Here is a 24977-nt window from a genome sequence, read left to right on the forward strand (position 1 = left end):
AAAACCATAAACACTGAGTTAAAGAGGATGATATATTAAATATTATCATATTTTACGACAACGTCTCTGACTACTTCCGGCATAGTCGGGCACCGGGTGTAACACGAGATTGACGAGGACAGACAACAGATGATGCAATAGAATAGAAACATACAGGTGTTATTGGTATAAATAATGCGATAATCTTAAACGTTTATTCAAACTGTAACATATTTTTAAATACGAGAGTCATGGAAGGCGTGGAGCAAGCTACACAACAAATGAAAATCAGTAAGTGTACAGATGTGTTGTATATGTTGTTAAGTTTTCTGTACCTAGCCGGAACTAGCCTGCATACATTAGTCATTACCGTGGCGGACCATTGGGTCTGTTAATTAACGTGCACATTTAAACTCCACAATGAGCAGTTTCAGAAGTCACTTTAAAGTATATTTAAAGGATCACTTTAAAGTATATAAAGGATATTTACACTTTGTATGATTGAAAATTGTGCATGCATTATGATTTTGATAGAGCCAAATATAATAATTGTTGTGATTCTGCTGTACAGTTTTTTTTATGGTCATGATTTCAAGGGCTTGGGCTTTTCCAATTGGGAAAAAATACCGACATTTGTATGAAATTGGGAAAAATGTTCCATGGATAAAAGTAGGGAGAAAACCAATTTAAAACCAGTGCATTAAGCAGGTCCAGTCCAAAGACTATTTCTACCTATGTAGCTATTAATAGCTACCTAGGTATTTAAACCTACTTAAAGGACACATCTCGTGTTTTCAAAAGTATACAGAATTATATGCATTTTGTCTTCCTTATGCTTGTAGATATTAATTGTAATAGTTCGTTCGCTGAACTATTGCAATAATTAGCCACAATATGGACTTAAATCTAAGCCCGATTTCAAAAAGCCGAGTTAATTAGATAGGTAGTCATGTGGTACAATGACATCATATGCGACCTTCGTCGATCAACTTGTTGTAACTAAGTAGTGTTAGATATTTTTAAAAACTCGGGTTTTAGGGGCCTAATTTATCTACCATGGATAAAATTTATTTCGATATTGACAAATTTCCCAAGTCTTATATCTTTTAGCCACCAGTGCATACAAATAGCGACCCAATTGTAGTGAGGAAAGGAAGTATGAAATCTGCATTTGTGAATAAATAATGTTTACATGGGATCGCTGTCTAAACACTATTTGATAATGCCATTTCTTTAAACAACTGTAATTAGCGTTGTTGCTTTTCTAAAATAAACAGTGCAATTGTTATTAAATTTATTTTTGGATAAGTTAGATAGGCCTAAATTATGATACGATTACGTATCATTGACAACTAGGCCTACTGTTACGGGTACATTTTGGGAAAAGAAATAAAAAAATGATCAAATTGATTGTGAAAATCACAATACTTTTAAATTATTCTATACAAGCAATTTATTAATCATTATTTTTTTAATCTACGCGTTGTTACTTGTGAAGTGGGAGCGCGGCGTGCTGTTGTTGTTACGTATGCGTTCCTTAAAAAAATGAAAGCATTATAATTCAATTCAAAGTTGGAAAATATCATATTTTATTATTCATAATTGAAAGTTCAATTATCTTTTATCTTTAAATTTCTTTTATCTACGTCTTATCTACGTCTTTGTCTAAGTGCTTGTTTGAAAAAGTACAGGTACAAATTCTACTGTTTTTTTTTAATGGCAGTCGTTGTACCGACAAAAAATATTCACATCTTTTCCCTTGTACCTTCCTTCGAAAATTGAAAAAAAAAACCAGTCCAAATCCTCTCTACTGACAGCAAGTACACCCTTAAACAGCAAAAAAACACCCTAATGCAGTGTTATTTACAAGCCGATAATATATATTTTTTTTTTGTCAATTAAATCTATTCTGTTTATGAAATGCCTAACAACTGTTTTCAAATCTTCTCGCTCGAGGTCGCATATGATGTCACAGATAATGGCGTGTAAAATATCGAAGAATATATGCATATCCCAAGATTTGAATTTCATCGCTTTCAAACTCAAAAACTACACTAACTGTTTCATTTAAAACACATGTAAAGTAGTTTTAGGCATGAAATGAATTAATTTTGTTGAAAAAATTAAAAAGTTTAGAAACATGCGATGTGTCCTTTAAAGTAGCTACTTCTACCTACTTTTACCTGTTTTTAAAAATATAAATAAATGATAAGGCGCATCTTTTAAACAGGTCAGTCATTTTGTGTATCATGTTGTGCATGTGCACGGCAAAATTCGAAGTGTAAATTTGAATACTTTACGAGGGTGGAGAATGTAGAGAAAATGCATGAAAAATCACCCCCAAAACCTTTAATGTAAAATGCATGAAGGTAAACTTTAAAATACAGATTTGTAAGACATTCTACACTTATCGCGTAGCTTTGATCCTAAGCTCCTAAAAAATGGAACTGGAGGAAGTTTGAAAGGTTAGAAAGTAATCATTTTTTGTCCAATATTTTTGTGGTGTTCATCGTCAGTGTCAGTGAATCAAGAAATTTGGTACACACCAGATTGCGCCGTTCCTGTGTTTGACCACGAAATGCAAGTAAAGGGAAAATTGGTAAAAATTTTACCTGGAGTAGGTTTAAATAGCTAGGTAGCTATAAGTAGCTAAGTAAGTAGAAATAGTCTTTGGACTGGACCTGTTAAGGAATAATTGGACTCCTTCTGACTTAAATTTTGATCAAAGCTTATCTCATGTAAATAAGCAGAGGATAAAAAAAATTAGGTTTACTTAGGCCAAAGTAAAAAATATGACCGTTTCAGGTCGCCCGACCGACCCTAAATACCGGGTATATCCACCGACCCTATTAATTTTTTTCAATTTTCCAATTTCAATTTATCGATGTACGAACTATTAACCGAAATCATTTTGGTACGAGCTAACAATACCAACAACAACAATGGTGGCAGGGGACAGTTTCTTTGGTTCTGAAACATGTGGGTATGGGGTATACATCAAAGTCAGATTATGACAGACTAATTAAAAATCATATTTCCCTTTTATGTCAATTCTTGTATTTCATATTGGTGTAGTTAATAAATTATGACCCTACATGTAATCTATACATACTGGTGCTGGTGCACAAAACATGCTCTGAGCAGGTGCCCCTTTTTTGCTTTTTCTCTCATTTGGGCTAATCCGCACCACCCCCACACCATCACAGTACCAAGCGCGGGGATTTAGACACTGTGCACAATCAAGAACCCTGTCTGCCCTTTTTAAAAATCTACCTTTCATATGGGACCATCAGACCTGGGGCCAATTACTTTAAAATGTAATGCATTAAATTACAATTACATTGGAATTTTCACCATTACAATTACCATTACTTTCATTCATATAAGTAATTATAATTAAATTACTTTGCTAAAGTAATGAATTACATTACACATTACAATGGGGGGAAAATACAAAGAAAATTTATGAACACAATTTATTTGAAGTTAACTTTTAAATCAGAGTGTCAATCACACTATGACTATGTATCAAGATCTGTTCTAAACAAATACTTTGCTGTTTATTCAAATACATGTAGTAATATCATATATTTTATTTCCAAAGAGGTCTAAATTAGGGGGTTAGTAACCCCTTAATTTAGACCTCTTTGAAAATATATGATGTTGATATGTAATTCAAATGTAATTGAAAAGTAATGGTCATTACTGGCATTTTTATGAAAGTAATGCATTACATTACAATTACTTGTAATTCAAAAATGGGTGCATTACACCCCATTACTTTATTAAAAAAAATGTAATGATTACAATGCATTACCATTACCCCAGGTCTGTTGGCCATCCACCTTCCCTCTCAGCTACAGACCTTTTGCTGGACCATGCATGTTTTTACCAGAATTTCTTCAGCAACTGACCACATGTCTTAATTTCGTATTTGCACCCATCTATATGCTATGAATCATGATGACACCTACATGTTGCATATCAACATTTTTATGAAGCACTCGGCAACATTTGACATGCATCCTAAAATTATTCTATACATTTTTACACATTCAATATCATTTCAAATATGGGATATTTCTTATTTTTTAAAAAAAAAGTTGACCAGGCCTATAGTGCAAGACTCTCCCCGGCTACCAATGGCAGCACATCTTTTAGAAGCTGCTTCGGTGTTGACAATAAGGTTACATAAATGCGAGCATCAGAACCCCATAAATATTATGACAATTGTCTTGCACAAATCTATATTAATTAAGCGTCCTATTCAAGGCGCACCACCCGCAGAACCGGAAGGCGGACAGTGTCCGTGCGGACGTAAAGTGAGGGCTATCACCAGACGAGACCCTGTTCGTAGTCAGAACGTTTTTATTTTTTATCTCACATTTGTTCCAGTAGCAGTTCCTGCAACATATGAAGAAAAATTAATGGTCCATCATTCTTTTCAACCCAAAACGCCCGTGCACTGATAACTTCTACAGAGTATTCAAAGCCACGAGTCATTCAAAAACAAAATTAACTTAACGCCTAAACTATACTTCATACAATGTTTGTATATTACTTGTAGCATGTAAGTAATTATAAAGAACTATTCGGTGGAAGAATAGGACTTCCACAAGAATATAAATGTACAAAGTCACTCAAACCAAGTGCAAGGGTAGTCTTTAGCCTAATAAACATTGTATGAAGTATATACTATGCAATTGTCAAATGTATTGTGTATGTGGTTGAATATTGTGTTTTGGGTAGAAGTAGCTGACACATTGATTACAAACAAATGACAATGTTCATGAATAAATACATGTAGGAAAGTGTGCACAACTATTGTGCATAATCTGTACCACCTTTAAAAATTTGTACGGTTTCTGCTCTGTTTATGATGTATGACAACTTTGATATATGCTAAGACATTTATTGTAAATGTATATATATCAAAACTCAAAGACATACTGTGTATTTTGTCAATTAAATATTGTGCTCTGAACCCATTTTTTATCTATTAAACACATCGTATAACAACTTTAACTATCAAATTTTCATTGAAGGCACATATTTATTTTTTTTAAAAATTAAAAACCTACCTACCAACCCTTTTTTTTAAAATCAGAGGCGACCTGAAACAAACATTTATTTTTTTTGGCCTTAACAATTTTGAAGCAAAAATTGTAATCTGTGCACCTTGATGATTTATGAACAATAAGGGTACCTTTCTTTGATTTGCTTTCATTGATTGGGAATTTGAAAACAAAAATTGGGGATGAAAATATCTGCTTTTTAGCATTGGGAATGGGGCCTTATTTCGGCATTTACAGACCCTTAAAAAATCACTGAGCTAACATTTAGAACATTTTCCCTGCTATTCATAGATCTTGTTAAATTTGAGTAGCACATATTTATGTAATTTTAGGTGAGATTTACACCTCAGAAACAACAGGAAATGATGAAACTGGAGTTGGCTCTGAGGAGAAACCCTTTAAAACAATTCTTCGGGTAAGTCAGAACAAAATGTATTCATTAGTCATTACAGATGAAATGGTTTGTTTGGATTTGTAATATTATGAAGACAGAACAGATTGTATTTTAATATAGTTAATTATTTTTTCCTATGTGGACAATTTAATGTCTGTGGTAGCTTTTAAGGAGGAAAGATAATAACTAGCATTCGAAAAGAGTTTCCCTTCATGGCAAGGTGAATTCTTCACCCTTCATCATATACAGGACCACAATGAAAACCAACTAAATGCCAACGTTTGGATCCATTCTCCCTCCCCACAAACACACACATCACCTGCCCCCTCCCCACAAACACACACATTTTTCTGATGTGCAAAACAAAAATTAATGAGAAATCATCATCAACCGGTTTTGATTATACAGGCCATGTATTAATCCTCATGTCAAGGGTATGGCCTGTCTGTTGAGAGCAAAGTCTTCCTCTCCATGCATGGTGATCCAGTGGGTTGGTAGAGTCCATGTTCAGGGCTACATGATCACGTTTCATGAGTTCGTCCCAAGAAAGCTTTGGTCTGCCTTGGCCCCGCTGTGCTACAATGTTCATGCATCTGACCTGCGAGATCCAGCTTGTACTGTGCTCAACGTGTCCAAGCCATCTCAGCCTGCCCAATTGGAGAACTTCAGCAATGTCTCTTATTTTAAGTCTGGATAGAAGAGTCTCAAAGTGGATGTCTTCTTCAGGCTTGACCAGGCAGGTCCATCATATCATGGCTCTGTCATTACGTTGAAGGCGCTTGACGATGCTCGCAGATGTTGCCCATGTTTCTGAACCATAGAGCATGATACTCCTCACTGAACTGGAGTAAACCTTACCTCTGATTGTAGCAGGGAGTTGCTTGTTTGTGAGGATAGGAAGGAGTTTTCTGAACTTTTTCCAGGCTAACTTGCACTGCCATATGACTGCACGCTCCACCAGAAGACATGGTATCTCCGAGGTATCAGAAGTCAGCAACCACGTCAAGTGTGTCTCCTTCAACCTCAACCTCGCTTACTGGCCTACCGTCTATTGGTCTTGCTGTGCCCATACAGCGTGGACATGAGTATCGTGGGTCCGGTGTGAGTGGACCTTTAATTTCACTACAGTTCTTGTGGACCCAGCAAGAGCAGTTGGTGCAGAAGATAGAGTTTCTTCCTGTTCCGCTTAGACGTACCAAACAAGGGTGTTTTCCTGATCTTCTAAGGGAATTCAGGTTTGATCCAGCAATCATTACTTTGGTTTTTCCCATGTTCACTCTTATACCCTTTGCTTCCATGCCCTTCTTTTAAGTGGTGATTCTGTCAACTAGTGTCTCAAGTGAGGTGTCGACAATGGCAAGGTCATCAGTGTACAAGAGCTCCCAAGGACAGCCAATGCGCAGTTCGATTGACAAGGCTTCCAGGACGATGATGAAGAGCAGCGGGCTCAGTACAGAACCCTGATGTACACCTACTCCCACTCTGAAAGCATCACTGTATCCATCTCCAACACGCAAACGGCTCCTAGCATCTGAGTACATTGATTGTACCATCCGTACCAGCCATTCCTCAAAACTCAGCTTTCACATGGCCCACCAGATTACATTCCTTGGCACTCGATCAAAGACTTTCTCAAGGTTGACAAAAGCCATATAAAGGGTTTTGTTTGCGGCTAAGTGCTTTTCTTGGAGCTGTTGGATGATGGAGATGGCATCGGTTGTACCTCAGCCTGGCATGAAGCTAAACTGCATCTCGTCGATACGCACATGTTGCCTAATCAGTTGCTCCGTCACTCTCTTGAGTATTTTCATAGTTTGATCTGGCAGCTTTAGACCTCGGTAATTGCCCCTATCTAGAGCATCCCCTTTTCCTTTGTAGATGCTGATGATGTAACTTTCTTCCCAGTCTGCTGGTATATGGCCCTCATGAACAATAGCTTCCACAAGGTCTCGTGTAAGAGCTACTCCAGCCTTGCCTGTGGGCTTCAGCATCTCTCCTATTATCCCTGATGGTCCAGGAGTTTTGTCAATGCGCATCTTACTGAGAGCTTTTTCGATAATCTCAGTGGTGATGGGTACACTAGGGCCCTCAACGGGGGGTTCCTCTGAGAGATCATTGGGGTTCCAGGGGAATTTCACATTAAGAAGTCACTCATAGTGTTGTTTCCATGCAGCCTTTTTTTCTTCCTCATCAAGGGAGAGTTCACTGGCATCATTTTTTAAATATATTTCTTGAAAATCTTTTGTGAATTTGAATTGCTTTCAGTTAAGATATTTAAAAATTACAACACATTTTGCAGTGGAGTAATTTCATCACCATGGATAATTTTATATTTCAGGCCATGAAACATGCAGGTCAGGAGCCCTTCCCACCAATATACGTAGACAGTAAAAAGGAGAATGAGGTGGGTACGACTGACGGAAATCTGAAGAGTGTAGGCCTCAGTATCTACAATTATCCCTCTTAGCTGAAGTACAGTACTAAGTGAATACTGAGATGTACTAATGATTGCGCTATAAAACCACAGTTAACCTGAGTAGACTGTAGCAATCTAGTTCAAATCAGACTTCTTAGATCCGCGCCGTATACTTTGCGTAAGAAGATCTCACATAACCCAATTAGAGGTCATGTTCATGTGAACTTTATGTTAAAAAAATCATCGCAGCTAGAGGTGACGTCACAATGCACCGTTTACGTCGACTGGCGTTATATTCTTTGCGTTAATTAAGTAAACCATCTTGAAAACTATTCAAATCATACCCATCCCTATTCATACATAAATCGCAATTCACAATTAGTTTAATTTGGGTGTATTTTATATCATACGTTTTGTTGTTTGTATGAACGGAATAGATTCGGCATTGCGAAAGTTTAGAATTCCTTATGTGAGAACATTTTTATAGTGTGCAATAAACTTCGTGGGAAAGCGATTACTGCAACTTGTTTACGAATTGCCGGGAACCGCCTGAATAGCCATCATTGTCTGTATGGCGCAGTCTGACTGGCTGATAGTTCTCATGAATATTCCAAGGTCACGTGGACATGACCCCCAATGGGGGTTTATGATGATTCGTAATCAGATCCTATCATAGCGATTGTGAGCGTACCCTAGGATCTGATTTTAATTAGATTGTATGTAGATTGTAGTAGATTACTACTGTATACTACATCAATACACGGATCAATAAAGAGCAAACAGCTCCAGTAATTTATGTTGACAGTGTACTGAAGGTCTTCTTATTGTGGACAATGAACTGGTATATACATGTACTACACTGTCATTTGTTTGGATTTTTATAGAAATATGAAGTTGCATCCAAGTCACAACTAAAGAAAATAACGAAGCAGTTTGTGCGGGATCAACATAAAAAGGCAGACACTGCTGTGAAAGAGGTAAGTATCATTGTGAAATTAGGCTCATTATAAAGGGGAATCATTGCATAAAATGGGAATTATTACATAAAATAGGAATCATCCCATAAAATGGGAATCATCAAATAAAATGAAAATCATTGCATAAAATGGGAATTATTACATAAAATAGGAATCATCACATAAAATGGGAATTATTACATAAAATGGGAATCATCACATAAAATGAAAATCATCAAATAAAATGGGAATTATTACATAAAATGGGAATCATCAAATAAAACAGGAATCATGATATAAAAGGGGAATCATTATATAATGTCAAGGGGATAGGGAATAGGAGAATCACCATAAAAATGGGTGGGGGGTCACAAACAGGATTTTTGGCATCAGAAGGACAGTGTAAAGTGGGGATCATTAAAAAGAGTTCAAGGCCACACATACATGGATAGTGTATTTGTAGGAATTCAGTCACAGGAAAATATTGCTTTCATTTCAATTAACACTCAAATGTAACCAAACAGTATGAAGCACCTAGATACAATTGAATTTCGATATCTTGAATATTGATATTTTGAATTCCATGTATATGTCGAAGTGAGTTGGAAGTCTTAACTACACTTTATGCCCACCCCACCCACCCCCAATTTGAAAAAGAGGGGGCATATTGTTTTGCACCTGTTGGTAGGTCTCTCATTCTGTAGACCAAATCTTGTCCACTCATAATCTAAATAATTCTTTGCTTGACAGTTACCAAACTTGTTACTGTGGTTTACCCTAAAGAGTCACAAAATCAAAAGTCAATGATTAAACGAGACACAGTAAGATATTGTCAACTCATTATCTTGAGAATATTTTGCTTGACAGATATCAAACTTAGTATTCTGGTTCGACCTAAGGATTAGATGACCCATTTTGATTGATTGATTGAATATTGTTTTACGTTCCTCTCGAGAATATTTCACTCATATGGAGACGTCACCACAGCTGGTGAAGGGCTGCAAAATTTAGGCCTATGCTCGGCGCTTATGGCCATTGAGCAGGGAGGGATCTTTATCGTGCCACATCTGCTGTGACATGGGACCTCGTTTTTTGCGGTCTCATCCGAAGGACCGCCCCTTTTAGTCGCCTCTTACGACAAGCAAGGGGGTACGAAGGACCTATTCTAACCCAGATCCCCACAGGATTATTGATTTAGAGATCACAAGTTCAAAGGTCAAGGATCAAACTGGACATAATAAATGTTGTCCACTCAATAACTGAGAACCATTTCCTTAACAGACTTGGTACTTCGTACACAGGTGTCCCCTAAAGAATAGATGGCCCCCATTGTTTTTCAGATCACAATGTCAAAGGTCATGATTCAAATGATTGGTTATTTGGAGATGTCTGCTAAGTATCTTGAGAGACCAAATTATCTTGAACCCTTGGATATTTTGAAGATTTTTCTTGGCCTTATCAAGATTGAGATAATGAGGTTTGATTGATTTAAGAATAATACTTTGAGAGTCCCCATAAGTAACACTGACAATATTTCTTATTTACTGTTTTAAGTGTTGGGATTCAAGTGACCCCCAAACAAACTTGTCTGATTGACCTGATTTTGTGTTTTGTAGGCTGAAGATGCTGAGAGGCGAGAGAAGAACTTAGAAGAAGCTAAAAAGATGGTGATAAAACAGGACATGTCACTGCCAGCCCCAAAACAAGTAGGGAAATTATCTAAATAGAATTAAACAAGATAGGATTTTGATTATGATTTGTAGACAATTTGATTCAAGCAACATTACCATAGACACATTGCAGCACATGAAAACTGTGCTCAATGAAACAACAGATTTGAAAAAGATTTGACTTAGCATAGTAAACAGAAATTAAAATACTCCACTGCCTAGTTTTTCCAAAAGATTCTTTCTCAATAAGGGTTATTCCAGAAATAAATACATGGGGGAGTCAGGAGGCACCTTTTGTATATACCAAGCACCCATAAAAAAAATTAAAAAATTACCCCATGACCCATCAAATTGATAAACTCATTTTACAATGACCCATCTAATTAAAAAAAAAAACTAACCAGACCCACCACAAAAATATTTTTAAAAATGAAAACGGTACAAATCTCGCGAGGTTTTCGGGACAAACATTCTAGTCAATGACGCGGTAATGCCTGTGCGACATTGTATCACAGTAGTTCTGAAGAAACGATGTCACATCAACAATCAAAGGCATCTATGGCGGGAATGTTGGAAAGATTGGGAGTCCAAACGATGCTATTATCATGAAATGGGTATGGATGTTTTTCCACGAATCGTTCTTCTTCTAATGGAGCCCTCGCCCGGAGGCCTCTATATCACCATCACACTGACTGATAAATATAACGCATCGGTACCCTCGTATAAATCAACTAAGGTTTGCCTATTTTTATTAGAAAACGGAATACCTATTGGTTTCAAAATATTCCCAAAATCGATGCACTGTAAACTGTAATAATCTACAGAACAGAGTTCGCCGCCATCACGTCCAAAGGGACCCTACTAAACGCACCTCTAATTTGAAGAGTGCCGTAATGGAAAGTTATGCGCTGCAAAGAGCGACAACTTGAATAGTTCTATGTTACTTCCGATTTCCGATTTCGAAAGCAGCATTTCGAAAGCACGTTTTCAATTTTCCCTCCGACGTTTTGTAACCAACACGACAAGAGCGACAATAAAAATATTCTGAAAACTCAACACCCACGTGACACAAAATAAAACAATAGAAACTACCCACTACCCATAATAAATATTTTTTTAACAGTCCAACCACGGACCAATTAAAATATGAAAAAATACGACCACCCACACAAAAAAATATCGTTTGCCGCCCGACCCCCCCATTTGATCATTTCTGGAACAGCCCTAATCTGAAAAAGACTAAGCATGAAATTGTGATGTCCTGTACAGAATTCTAGATGCATCAGACGTTATATTCAGAAAGTTGTGTGTCATGACATTCAGTTTACCATTTTAATAGAAATTATTACAAGCTCCATTATTATGAATATATAATTATTTGTTTACTCTTCGATATAAGATTTCAAGTATTGTTAAATATTTGGTTTAAATCTGCCCAATTTTGTGCTTCTGACATTTTCAGAGAAATCCCTCCTTCTTGAACAATGTTAAATCCACTCATTATAATTATTGTAGATAAAGATTCGTGAGTCAATTAAGACAAGAGATGTCAGAGTCAAGCTCTATGGTTGGGTGCACAGGCTTCGTCGTCAAGGTAACACAAAGTTCACTGTCACCATGATAAAATTCTAAAGTTTTCACCATATTTTCTGTATGTTTCACTGTGATAAAATAAAGTTTTTACTTTCAGGAAAGAATCTCATGTTCGTAGTTTTACGAGACGGAACTGGATTTCTGCAGTGTGTTCTGGCAGATCAACTGGTAAATATGATGGACATAGACCTTGTTGCGGGACCATAAAATGGACATAGACCTTGTTGTGGGGCCATAAAATGGACATAGACCTTGTTGTGGGGCCATAAAATGGACATAGACCTTGTTGTGGGGCCATAAAATGGACATAGACCTTGCTGCGGGACGATAAAATGGACGTAGACCTTGTTGTGGGGCCATAAAATGGACATAGACCTTGTTGTGGGGCCATAAAATGGACATAGACCTTGCTGCGGGGGCTTACAATGAATATAGACCTTGTTCTGTGGTCATGAAATAAACATAGACCTTTGCTCCGTGGCCATTTTAATCTTTCACTCTTTAACTACTGTAGACATATAAATTAAAACCCTATGTATTTTTCACCCCGCCACATAGACAAAAATTTTTATCCCATTTTAAATTATCTAGATCCATATTTGTATTATTACACAGAAATGAGTAAATTTAAATTCATCCAGTTTTAAATTCAACTACTATGGATGAGGAAAAAGTGAATGAATTAGAAATAGGAGCAAATTTTTCTCTGCATACAAAATGTGGGTGTTTTAAACATTCTTCAATAAAAATAAACCAAGAGAACTATTGAACTCAGTTAAATGGTCACGGGGTCCTGAAAACATCATGGACTGTTAAATTATATACAACTGTACGTTAAAATTCTGTCTGTCCTGTTAAATATATCAATATGGACTGTAAGACAAAAGGAAGTGGAATGTGAATACGGACTGTTAGAATACTTCACATGCTATTGTTTAGATAACATCATTTGAGTCTTTGCTTTCAGTGCCAGACCTATGAAGCTCTACTGCTGGCAACAGAGGCCGCTATTTGTGTGTATGGAACTATCAAAAAGTTACCAGAAGGAAAAGTGGTATGCACTCAGCACAAGATTTTTATTTTCTCAAATTCTTATATTCTGACCGATATGGAATAGTGATTTGACAGTTTACAAATAGGGGAGGTTTGTTTCTGTGCTTACTTATAGCTTACACTTATTACACGGCTAATGTGATTCATGTTTTCCATTAAACAAACCAAGTGTATCATCTCTGTCTCTTTCTGTGCCACTGGATGATTTCACATTTTCCATTTAAGGTCCTGGATTTTTGGGGTTTAGGTAGCATTTTTTTGTTTGGAATCAATAGATTAACATTCAGAGTAATGAGAAAAGGCAAATTAGTTAAGGATTTCCAGATTTATTTTCATTACAGACACTACTGAAGTAATGTACCCCTATGTAGATTTTTATGAAATTCATTGGAAACAGTTATCTGTTGTTATTTTAAAATAAAAACAACAACAAAAATTTTAAATTGCATTTATTTATCAGGAAACATGTCAAGAACTAAAACACATGTCATTTTCACTATGTTCATCAAGTTTTAGTATAATAAGTGCACAATTATTGAATTAGCCTTACTCTCCAAAATGTTAAAAAACAAACAAATATGGACACAATTTCCTTATAGCATGGTTTACATATCATTTTTTCTGGTTATATTAGTAGATGTACATCTGTTATAGTTATTTATGAAAAAAAATCCATACCTTTCCTTAATAATTTCAAATCTATAGCTTCCAGAGTATGTATACCCCCATAAAAACCCTAAGTCTGGCACCATACAACTGAGCTATTCAAAACCACTCATGGATTAAAATTTTATGTAATTTCATGAAAAGACACAGATAATAATTCCTTATCACCTTGGTAAAATGTTTGTGAAAAATATAGGAAAATCTATTGCATAATGGGCTTGATAAATAATTTAATGAAAACAGAGTTATTGTCCTTGGATTCAATATTTTAAAACGCATCATTGACTATTCAAATATAACTAAGAGTTTTGAAATATTTTATGGCTAACAAGATTTTTTACAATAACTATTGAAAAAGACTCCAACAAAATTTATGTTCCAGTCATTAAATTATTGACTTTGCACAATCTTATGACGTCACAGGAGTGTGGAACGTTAAATGGATTCATGTTTTCCATTAAACAGTTCCATGGGGATCCGGGTTAGAGCAGGTCCTCAGTACCCCTTGCTTATCGTACAAGGTGACTAAATGGGGTGTTCTTTCGGATGAGATCGCAAAAACTGAGTGTTCAGCAGGTGTGGCATGATAAAGATCCCCCCTGCTCAAAGGCCATACACACTGAACATAAACATAAATTTTACAACCCTTTTCCGGTAATGGGGACATCTCCATTTGAGTGAAAAATTCTCGAGTGGGATGTTAAACAATATACAACCAAGCATTAAATAAACCACACATTCTATATCTGTTCTATGGATGGTTTCACATTTTCCATTCAGCAAACCCATTGTATTCCTATGGATGTTTTCTTAATCAAATCGGGTGTATCACCTCCGATCTGTTTCTATGGATTGTTTGATGTTACTTGAGGCTTTTTTCAGGCTCCTGATGGACACGAGCTGACCGCAGACTTCTGGGAGCTGATAGGATCCTCACCACCAGGGGGTGCAGACTCGATTCTCAATGAGGTACAGAATATATCTCTGTTGGTGTATGCAGTGTGTAGCAGTGCCTCCGAGAGACATTTAATGAATACCAGATCATGACTGATTCGTAAGTTATTTTGTAGGAGGCCCACGTGGATGTACAGCTAGACAACAGGCATATGATGATTCGAGGGGAAAACGTAAGTGACAATTGGATAACAGGCATATGATGATTCGGGGAGGGGGGGGGGGGATGTAAGTGACAATTGAATAAAAGGTATATGATGATTCGGGGGGGGGATGTAAGTGACAATTCGATAAAAGGTATATGATGATTCGAGAGGGGGGGGGGGGGGGCATAAGTTGACAATGGGATAAAAGTATATGATGATTCGAGGGGGGGGGGGGGGGGGGGACGTAAGTGACAATTGGATAACAGGTATAAGATTTGTTAAAATGAATATGTGGTCTTTCGAACTGATTACGACATATTTATTAATTTCTTTACAGACTTCCAAAGTTCTGAAGATGAGGTCAGTTATCATGCAGGCTTTTCGGGATCATTTCATCAACAAGGGATACTATGAGGTCAGTGAGTGTTCAGGACAATGTGGTCTTGCTGATGTGAACTGAAATTTTCTTAATAGGTTGTGTAGGATATAGCGTGGCTTGCATTGGAACTGTCATATTAGATTCTATTACTCTGTTTACAGGTGACCCCGCCCACCTTGGTACAAACTCAAGTGGAGGGAGGGTCAACATTATTTAAACTGGACTTTTTCGGAGAAGAGGTAAGTTAAATTATGCATGCAACTTTTATTAGGAAGATTTGTCAAAAATATGTCCCAATCTACTTTTATTTTCACCCAAAAATGTGATAACAGAGAAAGACTTTGTAGTTGTTTATAGGCAATAGAACAGAGTGGATTGGAGAGCAGAGGATATTGTCTGTCTGGACCATTTTGATCATAAAACACTTCATACTTGATGAATTGAAAGGTCAATATCATTGCTATTCATCCACAAGGTTATTTATTAGGGCAAAGGTTAACAGTCAAACACTTGCCACAACTTAGCCATGCAAGATGACATTGTTTCATTAAACCATCTGTTTTCTTGTATGAGTTCTTGTAACTCTGTGTTTGATGTGCAGTTTATCAGTTAGTACAGCCCCCTCTCTTAAGCATGACTAAGATCTTATACACTTTATTAGTGAGTACATTTAAGATCCTGTACACTTTATTAGTGAGTACAGTTAAGATCCTGTACACTTTATTAGTAAGTACAGTTAAGATCCTGTACACTTTATTAGTGAGTACAGTTAAGATTCTGTACACTTTATTAGTAAGTACAGTTAAGATCCTGTACACTTTATTAGTGAGTACAGTTAAGATCCTGTACACTTTATTAGTGAGTACAGTTAAGATTCTGTACAATTTATTAGTGAGTACAGTTAAGATTCTGTACACTTTATTAGTGAGTACAGTTGAGATCCTGTACACTTTATTAGTGAGTACAGTTAAGATCCTGTACACTTTATTAGTGAGTACAGTTAAGATTCTGTACACTTTATTAGTGAGTACAGTTAAGATCCTGTACACTTTATTAGTGAGTACAGTTAAGATCCTGTACACTTTATTAGTGAGTACAGTTAAGATCCTGTACACTTTATTAGTGAGTACAGTTAAGATCCTGTACACTTTATTAGTGAGTACAGTTAAGATCTTGTACACTTTATTAGTGAGTACAGTTAAGATCCTGTACACTTTATTAGTGAGTACAGTTTTTTTTTAAAGATTCTGTACACTTTATTAGTGAGTACAGTTAAGATCCTGTACACTTTATTAGTGAGTGCAGTTAAGATTCTGTACACTTTATTAGTGAATCATCACACTAAATTGCTGAACTCTTTCTAGGCTTACCTGACACAATCCTCTCAGCTGTATCTGGAGACCTGCATACCCTCCATGGGAGATGTATTCTCCATCGCTCAGTCATATCGTGCGGAGCATTCTCGGACTCGAAGACACTTAGCAGAGTACGTATCTTAAGATGTATAGAATGTCATGACGAAACAATCATTCTTCTTATAAATGCATGTATTTAGTTTTAGATCCTGAAGTTTTTGAAATATGTATATTTTAAAAAAAACAAGATTTTTAGGTCACCTGAATCACTCAGGTTACCGATTCCTGCTGGTCTGTGTACGTTGTTGTGCTATGTGCGACGTCCATCATGCATTAACAATCGAAAATAACTTCTTCTTGAAAATTATCATTCCAATTCTTTTCAAACTTGGTTTATTGATAATAAATTGAATCTACAGGAATATTTAGAGGAAGCATAGTGAAAGACTTCCTTAATCTTGCTGATACTGTTAAAACTAAAGGCATGTGTAGGTAAAGCAGAAAGGAATATACCAAAAATTGTGATTCTCATAACCCCAGGCTTTTGATTCTAAGGTGTGTCCATTAATTGTCATATAATATACATTATGTAAAGTCAACAGTATAAAACACTTTTGGGGGCATTTGTGTTTCAAGAACACATCTTGTTTTATACTGCTACTGAATATTAAAATTTAGCTTAAATATGCAGAACAGAAATTATTATAGATTTTGCACCCCTTGGGGCTATTGATACTTTTAACTAAATGAATAAGGCCTGTGGGCCTCTTTTTATGAACAGTTTGAAATATAATGTAATATTAATATTATTTTATTATAGCTTTGACGTATGCTCACATTCTCTGATCAGCAGAATGAATTTGAACACATTTTTGAGATTCTAGAATTGTATTTTATCGCCAGGTACACCCACATAGAGGCTGAGTGTCCATTCATCAGTTTTGATGATTTGCTGAACAAATTAGAGGACCTGGTTTGTGATGTAGTAGACCGAGTTCTTAAAGGGCCGTATGGTGATGTCGTCAAGGAACTTAACCCTGTATGTCTGTCTTATTGTACTCTCTGTGCATGTATGTCTATTAAATGCAGATCGTCAGTGAAAGTTGTAATTAACATTAGTCATAGATTTAAAAGTACAGGATGCTTATCTTGAGTGGTATGTTTTGTTCTAGAACTTTCAACCTCCCAAGCGACCCTTCAAACGTCTGGAGTACAAGGATGCCATTACATATCTTAAGGAAAATGACATCAAGAAGGATGATGGAACATATTATGAATTTGGAGAGGTAGAGAATTTTATGGGGCCTGTAGAACATATGAATTTGGAGAGGTAGAGAAATTTCAGGGGCTATAGAACTTATGAATTTGGAGAGGTACAGAAATTTCAGGGGGCTATAGAAGATATTGTGAATTTGGAGAGGTACAGAAATTTTAGGGTTCTATATAATATATTATGAATTTGGAGAGATTTAAGTTTTTAGAATATTTTTTTAATTCAGAGAGATTTCGGGAATTTTTAGAGTATTTTATGAATTCAGATAGATAGAGAAATTTCAGGAGTCTTTAGAACAATTTTATTCCTAAAACAACTCATTTTTTCCAACACTTCCAGGAGTTTGTACAGTTTGCATATGAAGTAAGAAGTAATAAGCTCACTTCTTTTTCGCAGGATATCCCTGAGGCTCCTGAGAGGAAGATGACTGACCAAATCAATGAGCCAATTCTCCTTTGTAAATTTCCTACAGATATAAAATCCTTTTACATGCAGAGGTGTGCTGACGACCGCAGGCTCACAGAATCGGTCAGTTTTCCACTACAAATTTAGATCACAACAGCACTTGATAACAGTAAAACACGGTTATAGTGAACCTCCAGAGCCAGCGGAAAACAGTTCATTACAACCAAACTTCATTATACAGCAAAACACAGTTATAGTGAACCTCCAGGGCCCGCGGAAAACAGTTAGTTAGAACCAAACATCATTATATCCGATAAAATTTTCATTATTTTCCAACCATAGGGGAATGAAAATAGCTTTGCAGTAAGCATGAATTTGTTTTAAGCATTTTTGTTATAAGCGTGTTTTATATTGTATTCATAATTACAATATTCGGATGGAAAATGGTAAATTTAATGTTCCCTGGGGTGGAGGTTCTGACAGCAGGGTGGGACCAAACTTGGCATATACATTGTAGTGTTATGATTTTCGACAATGGTATCGATACTTGTATACTTAGAGGGAGCTGGTAGTCCTGTAACAGAATTGTAAATTTCACGTTCCCAGGGATAATGGTTTTGGTACCAGCATGGGGCCAATATGGTCATAGTGATTAAATGTCTTCATCATTTGAAAGACTTAATTTTGCTGATTCTACACTAAAACCTCGTTATCTCGAACTCGATGAGACCAAGAAAAACTTCGAGATATCCGAGGATTCAAGATATCGAGGGTAAAATACTTAAAGAATAAGTGGTTGGGACTTCTGAATCACTTTAATAGACATATCCATGGTATTTGAGATACTGAAGTTCAACTGTATATAAACTTTAAATGCATGTTTTAATAGGAAAAGCAGCAAGAAATAGGCTGAAATTGTGAATTTTGTGACCCCTGGGGTAGAGTCAATGTGTAAAGATTATTATAGATTTCGTAGCCCCTGGGGCTACTGATACCTTTAGCTATTAATCATGTGACCGATAAGGTGTGTTGGCCTTTTTGTTAAAAATTAAATTTTAAGAAATGAATGAAATTTCTTCTCATTTGATATGATATAAAGTAATGTGGGACAATTTATGATACAGCATTATAACTGTCCTAACTAAGGGCTGTTCCATTAAAACATATGAGGTACCCGGGGACGGCAATTAAAAAAAAAATCTATGGGTGCTTGTCATTGGTAGAAAATTGCAAATATGGTGGGTACCTACTGCCAGAAAACTGCATCTGTGGGTGGTTGTTTTGATAAAATATTTATTTCTTACCGAAACTGAGAGGAATGCAACAAGAGAAGGGAAGGGTTGAAAGTAGAATGTGAAACAAACGCCGTTTTCTGTCTTCATTTTATCTCGGTCAATGAGGTTCCGCGATCCGGTAATCGTTTCCAGTTTGACTCTAAAATTATAGCGACCGGAAATTAGGATTATCTCCCTTGTCCAAAATGGAAAACGAAACGTGACCGTGGTCCATTGAAACGGTTTTTGATTTTTTCTAGCTGCAATAATGTAGCCCTATCCAATTTTTTTTTATTCTGACGTTTTCAGGATGAGGCTACAATTCCATAGGATCTCCGTAATGGTGCAAAATAATTTTATGAATAACCGATAATAAACTCTGCACTGTGTATTAGTCCCAAATGTTGTTTACACTTACAGTTACACCAAAAGGAGTACCAACTTTGTGCTCGGGCATGTCTAATAAAGGTGTTCTTCATTAAATATAATGTACAGCATGCAAATTTCTTCGTCTGCTTCGCCATGCTTGTAAACGCGAAATCTCGTAGGTGGATCTAATGAAAAAGCTAAACATTGACAATTAATGCCAAAATGTAGGAATACGGGACGTTTCGCACCTCAGTACGTTTCGTGCTGAGGCGATTCGCCCCGAAAGACGATTCACCCCGAGACGTTTGGCCCAAGGCGATTCGCACTTAGATATTAAACTTACATTGGTGATTGTCTTTATTTTCTTTAATTTATAGATTAATGTTTATAAATATCCCTACTGATTAAAAAATAAGTTAATAGTCTTTATGTTATAGAAATAATCAACCAGGTGGAATTATAATTATAGGGATGAACACTCTCAACAAACTAGGTAAGTGATCTAATCGAGATTATTAAAGACAACTACCGCGATAGCGGTACCACTTCAAATATTAAGTTAATTGCATCTATAATTTGCGTTTGCCGGGATCGATAATAATTTGGAGGTGCTCCAGATGTCATTTCCACGGAGAATATAATGAGGAGACTCCTTTCAATTATGAGATTCCGTTTATATGCTACACGTATAATTTTTTTTTTTTTTTTTTTTTTAAAAGTGGGGTTTATGGATCAAATGTTTGCATTGGCAGAAATATGAAAATTTCATATACAATACCAGATACATTAATTTAGATGATTTTAGAAATAGTGGTGTTGTGTTAAAAGAATTGCATAGTGTTCTGTTTGAAAAAATATATTTCGCCGTACCAAATTAACATTTGAATATGTTCCAAGTTGTAAATCTATTTCTCTGAGAGTGAATAAAAAAAGATTGCTTTTCTAAATAAGAGACCATGATTTCCTTAGATATACCCTCCTAAATCCGCTATCGGATATACATGAATAATTTCGATTAAGAGATATGAAAAATTGAATCTGTATTACTTAAACATGTGACCATAAATCATATATAAAATGTTTAAGCTGCCCTGTCCAACCAAACTTGTATATCATTAAATATCATTAAATATGAATGCTTTATATCAAAAGGAAACTTCAATCACACTCTTGAAAGTACTAATTAAAATCAAGATCTAATTTGATTGAGGAAATTTGGCATACATGGACTAGCATCATGCCTGTCTATATATGTTAACATCAAATGTAATCAGACAAAACTTCTTAGATATGTAGTTATATAGATAATAACCAAAGTAATTGGAAAATGTATGGGACGTTTCGCACCGCATATAGGGACGAACCGTCCTAGTGCGATTCGTCTGAGTACGAAACGTCTTTCGGTGCGAAACGTCCCGTTACCAAATGCAGTTACTTGAGCCACTTCGACAAAAAAAGGAAAATCATATTGTTGCAGAAAGAATTTACACTCTGCTGTTCGGTTTTTAACTTGATATTAAATTCAAACCTTTTCAATAGCGACGAAATAGCTTTCGCCTCCATACTTGTCCATTGATGTAAATACTACTTTATATGACATATGCAAATGACTCAACAATCGGGAAGTTGAAACTTCAGTACATCAAACATGGCGCATAAATATGAATCGAGAAATTGGAATTTATCGAAATTGTTGAAAACGATAGATTAGAGCCTCACAGACCTTAAGTTGCAGGTTGTAAATTTATATATTGATTAAGAAACATAGAATATCATTTTATTTACGTAAAGAGACACATTTTCTTGTTTTTTAATACTCAAAATACTAGTCAATTTTAAAACTTTTAATAGTTGTTTTTGAACATTTACAATATTAGACTTTTTATGAACAGGTAGACTTATAAAATTGATTTAGTTCATCATGTTTAAGAAAGACAGTCTTGATAAAATAAATTGATGGTTCTATGATCAAGCTTCATTGATGGCCAGTTATTTGAATGGTGATGACACCCAAGATACTCTTCTCTTTACTATCATGCTTGGGAACATCTGAAAATAGACCTCTATTCAGGGGTTATAAATAGTCATTCATAGATATTGAATTTAAAGAAAAAGTGTATTTCACATTTATTTCACTTCTATGGGTGGTGCCGCACTATCTAAAATTGCTTCTGTGAGTGGTCCCTCATTACATTTTTATGCTTCTATGGGTGGTTACCCAAATTTTAAAGTGCCTTCCCCGGGTACCTCATATGTTTTAATGGAACAGCCCTAACTTTCTATCATATAAAATGAGCAGAAATTCCTTTCATTCCTTGAATATACTTTTTTAACGTGTGTGCATAACAAATGTTTAGATTGGGTGCATCCTTTGATTTTGCATCATTTCGGATCTCTTCAGGTGATCAATTCTCGTGGTGAGTATACTTTCTTTTATTTATGTGTAGGTTGATGTTTTGATGCCCAATGTAGGAGAGATTGTAGGAGGTTCAATGAGGATTTGGCATCACGAGGAGCTGATGGAGGGATTTAAGCGGGAAGGCATTGACCCTACCAACTACTACTGGTATACAGATCAGGTATGTCACCAACCAACAGTCAAGGTCATAATTCAAAACCTTGGTACATCTCTAGAAGATACCTTAATACCCCTGCCTTGTAGTAGAATCCCGAAATGCTAGTACAGTATAAAGTTTGTAAATTGCCCATTGGCGAGTTTACTGTATAATCTGGTTTGGAACAGTTCGAAAGTTTACACTTTTCCATACAGGGTACATTGTATAAACTGGTGACATACAGGGTACATTGTATAAACTGGTGACATACAGGGTACATTGTATAAACTGGTGAATTACAAGTATCGACTGGTCCTTTAATATTTAAGGTGTTTTTAGCTCACCTGAGCTGAAAGCTCAAGTGAGCTTTTCTGATCACCCGTAGTCCGTTGTCTGTCTGTAAACTTTTAACATTTTTGACTTCTTCTCAAAAACCACTAGGCCAATTTCAACCAAAGTTGGCACAAAGCATCCTTAGGTAAAGGGAATTCTAAATTGTTAAAATAAAGGGCCAGGCCACATTCCAAGGCGAGATAATCAAGAAAAGGTAAAAATAGAGTAGGGTCATTAAAAATCTTCTTCTCCAGAACCACTGGGCAGAAAAGATGAAATTTATAGATAAGCTTTATTAGGTAGTGCAGATTCTAGATTGTTAAAAGCATGGCCCCCCGGGGGTTGGATGAGGCCACAATAGGGGATCAAAGTTTTGCATACAAATATATAGGAAAAATCTTGAAAAATCTTCTCAACAAGAACCATTAAGCCAGAAAAGCTGAGATTTATATGAAAGCTTCCTGATATAGTGCGGATTCAGTTTTGTTAAAAGCATGGCCCCCGGGGGTTGGATGGGGCCACAATAGGAGATCAAAGTTTTACATACAAATATATAGGGAAAATCTTTAAAAATCTTCGCAAGAACCACTGAGCCAGAAAAGCTGATATTTATATGAAAGCTTTCTGAAATAGTGAAGATTAAAGTTTGTTTAAATCATGCCCCCCCCCCCCCCCCCCCCCCCCCCCCCCCCCCCCAGGGGTCGGATGGGGGCCACAAGGGGGGATCAAAGTTTTACATACAAATATATAGGGAAAATCTTTAAAAATCTTCCTCTCAAGAACCACTGAGCCAGAAAAGCTGAGATTTATCTGAAAGCTTCCTGATATAATGCAGATTCAAGTTTGTTAAAATCATGGCTTCCGGGGATCGGATGGGGCCACAAGGGGGGTCAAATTTTACATACAAATATATAAGGGCAATCTTTAAAAATCTTCTCAAGAACCACTGAGCCAGAAAAGCTGAGATTTACATGAAAGCTTCCTGATATAGTGCAGATTCAAGTTTGTTAAAATCATGCCTCCCGGGGGTTGGATGGGGCCACAATAGGGGATCAAAGTTTTACATATAAATGTATAGAGAAAATCTTTAAAAATCTTCTTCTCAAGAACCCCTGAGCCAGAAAAGCTGATATTTACATGAAAGCTTTCTGACATAATGCAAATTCAAGTTTGTTAAAATGCTGGCCCCCCGGGGGTCGGATGGGGCCACAATAGGGGATCAAAGTTTTACATACAAATATATAGAAACAATCTTTAAAAATCTTCTTCCCAAGAACCACTGAGCCAAAAAAGCTGATATTTACATGAAAGCTTCCTAACATAGTGCAGAGTTAAGTTTGTTCAAATCATGGCCCCCTGGGGTAGGATGGGGCCACAATAGGGGATAAAAGTTTTACTGACAATATATAGGGAAAATCTTTAAAAATCTTCTTCTCAAGAACCACTAAGCCAGAAAAGCTGAGATTTATATGAAAGCTTCCTGATATAGTGCAGATTCAGGTTTGTTAAAAGCATGGCCCCCGGGGGTTGGATGGGGCCACAATAGGGGATCAAAGTTTTACATACAAATATATAGGAACAATCTTTAAAAATCTTCTTCTCAAGAACCATTGGGCCAAAGAAGTTCACATTTACATGAAAGCTTTCTGACATAGTGTAGATTCAAGTTTGCAAAAACCATGGCCTCCAGGGGTAGGTTGGGGCCATAATAGGGACTACGGTTTTGCATGCAAATATATATGGAAAGTCTTCTGATATGGACCAAGGTGTGACTCAGGTGAGAGATGTGGCCCATGGGCCTCTTGTTTTCTGTCTGTTTGAATGTACACATTTGCTTTCACAGAGGAAGTATGGCACCTGTCCACATGGTGGGTATGGCCTGGGACTGGAACGCTTCATGTGCTGGTTACTGGACCGCTATCACATACGAGAAGTGGCACTTTACCCACGATTCACGGAGCGATGCAAACCATAGACGCACGATTCACGGAGTGATGCAAACCATAGAGACATTTAATATTAAAACTTTGTCAGAATTCAACAATGTCTTGAGATTCAGTGTACATTCAATGTATTCATTTGAGACAATAAAGGTGGTGAAAATTGTGATTGTTTTATTTTCCCAAATACAA

General features: G+C 36.3%; 1 protein-coding gene across 1 annotated transcript; it reads left to right on the top strand.

Annotated features, from left to right (window-relative positions):
* The first annotated feature begins 58 nt into the window (after window positions 1-58).
* LOC125652785 (asparagine--tRNA ligase, cytoplasmic-like) lies at window positions 59-24952 on the top strand. The gene is made up of 18 exons (XM_048882183.2): window positions 59-270; window positions 5387-5469; window positions 7787-7852; window positions 8749-8841; window positions 10437-10526; window positions 12006-12084; window positions 12181-12251; window positions 13051-13137; window positions 14685-14771; window positions 14873-14929; window positions 15240-15317; window positions 15443-15520; window positions 16646-16767; window positions 17540-17675; window positions 17809-17922; window positions 18306-18437; window positions 22405-22536; window positions 24689-24952. Exons 1-18 carry the CDS (start codon window positions 231-233, stop codon window positions 24818-24820), a joined length of 1677 nt encoding a protein of 558 aa, XP_048738140.1. The 5' UTR covers window positions 59-230; the 3' UTR covers window positions 24821-24952.
* The last annotated feature ends 25 nt before the right edge of the window (window positions 24953-24977 follow it).

This window comes from Ostrea edulis, chromosome 5, assembly GCF_947568905.1.
Source record: "Ostrea edulis chromosome 5, xbOstEdul1.1, whole genome shotgun sequence".
Taxonomy (NCBI): domain Eukaryota; kingdom Metazoa; phylum Mollusca; class Bivalvia; order Ostreida; family Ostreidae; genus Ostrea; species Ostrea edulis.